This window comes from Hirsutella rhossiliensis (assembly GCF_020360975.1).
Source record: "Hirsutella rhossiliensis strain HR02 chromosome Unknown scaffold00006, whole genome shotgun sequence".
Lineage (NCBI taxonomy): Eukaryota > Fungi > Ascomycota > Sordariomycetes > Hypocreales > Ophiocordycipitaceae > Hirsutella > Hirsutella rhossiliensis.
The window spans coordinates 3,512,428-3,521,249 of record NW_025408672.1 but is presented as its reverse complement, the minus strand read 5'-3'; the positions used below and the strand labels follow the sequence as shown (position 1 = coordinate 3,521,249).

Below are 8,822 nucleotides of genomic sequence, written 5' to 3'. Positions count from 1 at the left end.
GAAGACCATTTCCGGAAGGTACGGTTAGTTTTAGAACGCCTCGCCGAGCATGGACTACACCTAGACCCGGAGAAATGCGAATTTGGAGTCAAGCGGATTAAGTACCTAGGATTCATTATTCACGCAGGAATTGGCATTCAGGCAGATCCCGACAAGATACGAGCAATAGTCGAGTGGGCAGTCCCCGTTACCCAGAAGGGGTGCGCAGTTTTCTAGGATTCGTTAACTACTACCGGATATTTATACCGCAAGCCTCGGAAATAACTGCACCCTAACAGCACTAACAGGAAAGGGGACTAAGTTCAAGTGGACGGACGAGCACGATATGGCGTTCCAGACACTAAAGACGCTATTTACGAACGCCCCTATTCTTACTCAATGGGATTTCGAGAGGCCAACCTTCGTAGAAGCAGACTGTAGCGGCTGGGCGCTTGGGGGCACACTTACGCAGGAAGTCGACGGACAACGCAAGCCAGTAGCGTTCCACTCGCAGAAGCTATCACCGGCTGAGCGCAACTACCCAATCCATGATAAGGAAATGCTCGCTATTATTCGTTGTCTCGAACAATGGTCAGCCGAGCTACGAAGCTGTGATAACTTCGTTATCCTTACCGACCATAAGAACCTCGAGTATTTCATGACGCGCCAACAGCTCTCGGAAAGGCAGGCACGTTGGGCTGAATATCTCTCGCGTTTTAACTTCCAGCTCCAGTACCGTCCGGGACGGAAGCAGTGGTGCCAGACGCGCTCTCTCGCCGCGAACAGGACCGACCAAACGAAGCGGATCACGAAGCACGAGATATGCAGCTTATTCCAGAAGCAGCCCTACGTACCTACGTCGGAGTAACGTCGACTCAGGGGGAGAAGGCGAAGAAGAACACACGATTTTCCACGACCCAGAGCTACAACAATTATGGCAGCAAACGGCAAACCAGGATCCAGTCTTTACAAGCGTTTATAACGCGGTACGAAACGGATCTCGGTCCTCGACCCCAAGCTTAAGCTGAAGGTACAAGTCGCCGAGTGCTTTATTGATCCTCGGGGCACCTACGACTACGTGGCCGCTTATGGGTGCCAGGCGCACCGATCACGACAGAAGCAGCAGCCAAGGCAGCACCGCTAGAGCAGGAGTCGCTAAACGAATTACGGGGCTCCTTAACCCAGAAGGTTCATGACTCCCATGTAGTAGGCCACCCGGGACGGGAAGGGACGATAGAAGCCGTATCCAGGGACTTCTACTGGCCGCTAATGCAACAACATATCCGACGTTTCTTGCGTAACTGCGATGTCTGCGGCCGTACGAAGATATGGCGCGAGCATAAAAGGGGTCTACTTAGACCGCTACCCGTACCGGACCGCTTCTTCCGCCAGATACAGATGGACTTTATTACGGACCTCCCCTTGCGAACGGTAACCGCTGCCTCTGGGTTATCAAGGACCGGCTAAGTAAGGAAGTTATACTCGAACCGATGCCAACGATGGAAGCGGAAGCATGTGCAGAGCGTTTTCTATGGTGCTTCGCCCGCTACCACTGGTGGCCCGACGCTATAACGAGCGATAGGGGCTCGAATTGGGTAGGCCGCTTTGGAGGCACATGTGCAAGTTACTGGGGATCGACCAGCAGCTAAGCACGGCGTACCACCCCCAAACCGACGGAGGCCCTGAGAGGATGAACCAAGAAGTACAGGCATACCTCCGCGCCGTGATTAACCAGAACCAGAACGACTGGGATAAGTGGGTTCCCGCGGCTCAGATGGCGTTAAACGGTCGGGTCAATACCTCTATAGGGATGTCCCCATTCTTCGCTATACACGGCTATGAGCCGAAGTCACCAGTTCCCCTCGTTACGGAAGCATATGCGGAAGAGTATCCTCAGCATTCGCCAGAAACCAGGGCAAAGAAATTTGTTACCAAACTACAACAGATTACGGACCTCTGCCAAGCATCAATGGCGACAGCTACGCAGCAACAAGAACGCTTCGCTAACAGACGACGGAACGCGGCAGAACGCTTCGAAGTAGGCGATAAGGTTTGGCTTGACTTACGGAACTACGCGTCAGAGCGACCTAAGAAGAAGTTCGACTGGCTGCACGCTAAGTATACGATAAGCAAGGTACTCGACCCGTACACGGTTGAACTAGCAGACCTCCCGAGGGGCTGCTATAATAGGTTCCACGTCGACCAACTCCGGAGAGCGGGGACGGACCCAATGCCTGGTCAGCAACGCACAGACGCTCAACCCCATCTATCCAAGTAGACGGGAGGCTCACCAAGTAGTAGAGGAAATACTATGCGCTAGGTGGAAGAGAACCGGCCGCGGCCGTAGGCGGAAGTCCTTGTACGCTGGCAAGGTTGGCAAGACCCGACCTGGACCTCTTTAGACAATATGCAACAGACAGCGGCCTTGGATAAGTACGAACAGAGATACGGCCCGGCTCTCGAAAACGATGGACCATACCAGCACCGACGAGTGGCAACGGAAGCACAGCCGGCCCAAATCCAGGGCAAGTCGAAGGAATACAACCACAGCTGCAGATACAGGGCAAGAGAATACGCGGACCACTACGGGCTAGGACTAATGGCGATGCCCCGTCGATAGTAACGGCACCAGACCCTATAGACGACGGCCCTACGATCGTTGTAGAGGGGACCAGGAACAGGAAAAAGGGCACCAGCGCCAGAGAGGAGTAGGGGCTAATGTGGGGCTACGCCCCGATGTGTAGATCTGGCATGGCCAGACTAGTCACGTGCGAGCGCCACGGACACGACTCCTAAAGGGAGCGATGTAGACACGTCTCCCCTTTACACTCTTTGTAGCTCAATTTACATCAATTACGCCCAGCACCTGTGCCAACAGTGCTGACCCCGTAACAAAACTAAACTAAAGAAGCTCGTGAACAGTGACATTTTAAAATACTTCGAACACCCGTTAAGTTGCCCAGGCAAGGGGCTTAACGGCTGAATATCCAGCTCGAAGGGTAAATATCGTATACCTGCAATTCACTTTCCTAGGGGGAGACCCCCTAGAACCCCCCATTCGCCTGCCGCGCGCAAACCAGCTGTTTAAACCGCTTCAAACCTGCACTAAGGGAATTGACTGATAGTTGTTGCAGCGGTGGCGTTGCACGCGGTTGACCACCATTGATAGGAACTGAACCGTAAGGGCTGCTCCAATAGATTGCCGATCAGGATTCCCTTCCCCAGGCGCCTGTATTCGCTGAGGCTCTGGGTTGACAGCAGATACGTGATATCCCCAGATGCGGGCGAATTGCTCCCGGGACTGATCGTTGTCAGCATCTAAGTCTGGGTGGCCACTTAGCCAATATAGGCCGTGGTGGTGACTGGAACCCCTGCCCTGCCACTCGTAACGGCCCCAAAAGTCCGTTAGGTTGAACTTCTGCTTCAGGACAATAGTCCTAAACAGCGTATAACGCTTATGGAAGTGGTAAGCGGCGACGTGGGCGTTGTCTCGCAGTAGTTGCCGGGACAGGACCATGCGCGCCGCCTCAGGAGCTGCTTTCCACTCTTGGAATCGAGGCATGTGACGATATAGGCCATAGGGACTCCCAGTGGTAATCGGCCGCACTTGCAGTAACGAAAAGGCCAGGTCTGCCCAGATTGTAGGCATATGCTTCCAATTCCTTTCTTTGCTTATACCAATACGGCCGGGTGCCCCTGATTACCGCGGCTTGGCGCGTGATCGACTGGATCAGGTCCTGAGCCTCCGGCTCGTCAGGCTCAGCCATCGCTTCCTCTAGGTCAGCGCGTGTAAGGGGTTGACGGCGGCTGTCGCGTTGCTTGACGAAGTAGTCACTTCGCTTTCGGACCTGCGCACGTAACAGCGTGTTGAGGGCGACGAAAGGCCACGTCTTATGGCGGGCAAAACGTCCGTCTTGCCATCTCATCGCATGGCCAAGGTAGTCCTGGTACGTGATGCTCCGTAGGCGAGGCTCCACGAAGTCGGCCTTGCCGTCGGGGTAGAGGGTAGGGAATGCGAGCGTTAACAGCGGCTGGGAACGGTTGAATTCGTCGATAGGGGTCCTGCGAATGGAAGGCAGTGGCATCTGGTGTCGAGCCTGCGCGCTACGCGGCATGGACTCCAGATCAGCCATACGCTCAGGGTCAGGGGAACCGTCAAGAAATCGGGACTGCAGTGCGTTCAATTCGGTATCGGTAACCTGCAAATTCGGGATCGCCGATGCGTCGGCATCGCTAGGATCCTCTTCCACAGCCTCTTCAACGGGGCCTTGGGGGACCTCGCCGTCAGGTATGTCAGCCACTTGGCTGGCAATGGAAGCAACTATGCTGCCGTCAAGAGGAAGCCGTTGCAGGCGATTCTGGCTCACGACGATATCGCGATAGCCTGGGTGGTGACACTGTAGGTAATGCAGCCAGGCCAGCAGGCATGAGCGGCGTACCCGGAAATCGCGAGCAAACTGTTGCCAGAAGCGAGGGTCGCCCTCCATAGTAGGAGGCCGCAGGAGGACGATATCCAGCTCTTCAGGTAGGACTGGGAGCTCTTCAAATAGCCTGCCAACATTGCGAAGGAAGTGGACAACGTGACCGCGATATTTATATTGAGCGCCACGTACCTGCAGGACCTTCACGTGTACGTGAACCCTAGCAATGAGCATCTCCTCGACCATCGTTAGATCGGGTAGATCACCGGGGACTTCCCCAAAGTCAAGGTTATTCGCAGCGCTAAAAAGTAGGGCTCGTTAGGGCTTTCTTCCTGTCTCGACCAATGCAGCGGCTGCAGATTTTCAAGCTGTTTCGCTTCATATCGAACCAACGCTCATGACAACGAAGGCAACTATGCATCTCATCATCATTCAGGGCAGTATAGAACTCCCGCACAAGGGCCTGATCTTCCTCACTAAGGGCAGGCAAGTTAAGGTCCCCCGTCAAAGGCGGGTCAATACTCTGATCAAACTGTCGCTCTTGAGGCTGTGTGCCTTGACGTGTATAATGGCCGCGGCGATGACCATGTGGCAATAATGAAGGAGTGGTAGGAAGCGATTCCTGTGGTATGGGGGTGCCTTGCACAACAGGTGCCGTAGAAGCAGTGTCTTGAATCGGCGTGCCCAGAACTACTGTTGGCAGGACATGGGTAGGAGGGATAGGGAAGGTCCTCAACAGCACTTAGGGTAGATGGCCCCAGCGAAGGTATAGGCAGTCCCAGTGCAGGCGCCTGGCCACGGAATAAAGCAGGCATGACAGGAGGTTGTAGGCCGTTCACAGACGCAGGCGTTGGCGCAGTCCGCTTTGGAGGCGTCAGGTTAGCTAGCGAATCCGTCCTCTTCCTGGCTCTGGCTCTGCTTGGCGATAGCCTCAAGGCGATATTCCGCATTGCGGCAACGGCGGCTCGAGATTCGGTTACCCGTTCCTTTCGGCGTGCCTTACAGCTAGCACAGTCTCTTGTAAACTTCGTAGGGTCCTTGACGCTTCGAAATTCGACTTCGGGCAGGTATTGCTTGCAGGTATGGCAGTTCCGAACCGCCTGGGGTATATCGTCCTCCATCTGGCTGTATATGTATCCCACCTTAAACACCTGAACTGCTAGATTTCGTTCGGGCAGGGAGGCTTTGCGACGGCCTACGTGTAATACCGCGATAGATCTCGATAGGGAGGCTGTCTTTCAGGTAGTTAGATCAGGTCTGAATGATCAGGGAGGAAACTGCACTGCTTCCCGGAGACAGGGTAGCCAGGGAATCTTGAGAGGTAGGCCGGCTGCCGGAGGTCATGTGTGAATCTAGATACCGTTAGCAAACTGATGAGTTTGACAGGTTCGACAGAAAAGGGGAGCAGCCGCTATGAAGGTTAGTGTAAGGAGTAAGGGGCAAGGGGGCTATTCAGTCAAAATCGTGCATAGCAACACAACAAATTGTAGCAACGCAACAAATTGAGTGGCATGGAAGAAAGGAAGAACTGAAAGCTCCTGAAGAGCTTGCCAAGCTAGCTAGTTACCTAATCCAACGCTCAGGGGTAGTTTTTGCGGGCCTTCATTTGGTGACGATATCAGTCGACCAATCCGCGCACGAGTTGAGCACGGGCCAGGCCAATTAGCCAATCAGAGGAGGTTTTATGCTCGAATCTTTCTGACTGAGTAGAACGCCCTTCGGGCTGAATAATGCACACCATTTAAATGGGGACTAGTTATATGCACAACAGGTTACGCTATGTGCACAGCAAAAAGTGGAGTGGTGTGGCTTGGTGGCGCAGGAGCGCCGATACCGCAAATTTGAACTGGCTCTTCCACCTCTGCGAAGTACGTATCGCATCTTAGTGCGATTTTTGCCTCAAAACACCACGTGTTGCAAGCGGCGTCGCTTCCACCGCCAGTATTATGGAGTCGGTTTATTACCGCGAATTCGATACCAAAGAGGCTGCCCAAGCTGCCTGTCACGCCGTCGCCAAGGCCCAAGGCTTCGCCTTAGTCATACGATCGGGGAGGGCCAGCGCCTGCTATATGACTTGCTCAAAGGCAGGCGAGTATCGCGATAACACTGACCCGGGCGCCCACAAGACGAAAAGCCGGCCTAATCAGTCTACGCAGAGGTCAGGATGCCCCTTCCGCCTAACCGTTAAGAAGCGCCGTACTAGTGGCGCCTGGACCCCAGTGCCGTCTCCCTCCTCACGCGACCACGACCACCCTTTTACGCCTGCTGTCACGCACAGTGGTTATCGCGCAGAGCTCATCGCCGAGCATCACGGTCATATCGTTGGCCTCTATAATACTGGTCTCAAGCCGTTCCAAATTGCTACCCACCTGCGCGGCCTAGCCTCATCAAGAACCCCGACCTTAAGTTCATAACGGGCAGCATATCCGCAACGCTATTGCTGCCTACCGCGTCAGGGAGCTCGCTGGCCGCACGCCCTTCAATTCCTCTACGATCAGCTCAAGGACTTATCCTCGGCTTCTTCTTCCGCGATACACGCGACCAGGAAGGGCGGCTGACCGGCCTCTTCATCGCACCGCGCACCGGCATTGAGCTTTGGCGGCGTTTTCCAAATATTCTCCTTTTGGACTGCACGTACAAGACCAATAGGTTCAAGATGCCTCTTCTCAATACGTGTGGATCAACCTCAGAAAGAAGACCTTCTCTGTAGCCTCTGTCTTCCTTAGCGGAGAGGCAGAGCCGCAATACCGCTGGGCGCTGCAATGCCTACTTGACCTAGCAGCAGAGGAAGGCATTCCATTGCCTCGGGTCATAGTCACTGACCGTGAGCTTGCCCTCATGAATGCCCTTGTTTCCTTCTCAGAGCTTGCACCAGTAATTCACTTATTATGCCGCTGGCATATCAACAAGAACGTTCTTGCCCAAAGCAAGCAGTACTTTCCTAAGGCAACAAAGGACGGCAACCGCGTTATCCGTGCCCCTACATTCACGGCCTTCCTGAAAGAGTGGAACGAGCTCATCAACGCGCCTGATGAAGCTACATACGATATACGACTTCAGGCGTTCACGGCTCCAGACCATCACCCAAAGGCGGCAGTGGATTATGCGGTAAATACATGGCTCAAGCTCTGGAAGGATAAAATTGTGTTATATTGCGTTGACCGTCACCGTCATCTTGGCCATACGACGACCTCTATCGTTGAGGGCATGCATGCCACGATGAAGAAGTTCCTATGGTCGTCGACAGGTGATTTGACCTCCGTTTTGCAGCGTTTCCAAGCCTTCTGGGAGCATCAGTCAGACGAGATCCTCAATTTACAGCAGGCGGCTATACATAAGGTATCAACTTCTACCCTTCAGCCGATCTTTGCGAAAATCCGGCCAAATCTCTCTTCCTGGGCGGTACGGAAAATAGGGATCGAATTCCGTGCTGTGGGCAGAAACGTTGCTACAGATGACCGGGCACAGCAGCCGCCGCCTGGCAGTTGTGATCCTCTCCATCACTGTAGCTTTAAGTCCAGCCTTGGCTTGCCATGCCGTCACGATATCTTCAAGCGGCTCAAGGATGCCCGTGGCGCCGGCGTTGGTGCCCGTGGCGCTATTCCTTTCGAAATGACCGACGTTGACGAGTTCTGGCATCGCGAGCGGCAGCTTCGGGGCTCGAGCCTAACGACGCTCCACTCGATCCACTACCCGTACGCGGTAAAGGCCGGCCAAAGGGCTCATCCAACCTCGAGAAAGGTGCCTGCAGCACAAGGCGTAAACCCTCTGCACATGAGATCGTTGAGAGGATCGAGCGTGCCGAGGCTATAAGGCCACCGCTGTCAACAGCGCCGGCGGCACTCACAAGCACGAAAAAACACGAGGCTGACAGCAAGGCTGGCGGCAAAGGCAGGGCAGGGCAGCAGCACCGCTGTTAACGCCGCCGATGTGACGAGGCAGGCGTTGGAATACATTTACGCTAATGGCGACTCATACGAGCCAGGCACAGAGATGCCACGGGCATATCAGCGGCACCGCACGCCTGACTCTGACAATGAGCTTGCCGGCGCAGGCGAGACGCAGGGCACAATTCACTGTTATCAGGCCACGCAGCAGGCTACGCAGTGGAATACGCAGCGGATTACGATGCCTTCAACCCATCGCGGTCACAAAGAAGAGGATACAGAGGATGAAGATGACCCTAGCCGATTTTGATATGATGGACGAGGAGATGGAGGAAGAGGAGTGTTTAAGGGAGGAATTACATAAGGAAGGCCTCTTATAGCTACCGTCATTGCCATCGCCTTTAATTGACGAAAGGACGCTCCGTACGACTCTAAGAATGTGCCTCTACTGTATGTATTGATGCATCTCGGCCAGCTTCAATTTGCCGCATCAACTTACAGCTGGCCTTGCTTGAGCGCGCCTTTAGGTCACGGT

General features: G+C 54.4%; 1 protein-coding gene across 1 annotated transcript; it reads right to left on the bottom strand.

Annotated features, from left to right (window-relative positions):
* Positions 1–3,073: 3,073 nt before the first annotated feature.
* Positions 3,074–4,646, bottom strand: HRG_06676 (ATP-dependent DNA helicase PIF1; the record flags this gene model as incomplete). Its single annotated transcript, XM_044865147.1, has 7 exons — positions 3,074–3,525; positions 3,587–3,609; positions 3,664–3,754; positions 3,836–4,083; positions 4,150–4,256; positions 4,347–4,376; positions 4,593–4,646. The coding sequence occupies 7 exons, from the start codon at positions 4,644–4,646 to the stop codon at positions 3,074–3,076; spliced, it is 1,005 nt and encodes a 334-aa protein (XP_044720087.1).
* Positions 4,647–8,822: the final 4,176 nt, after the last annotated feature.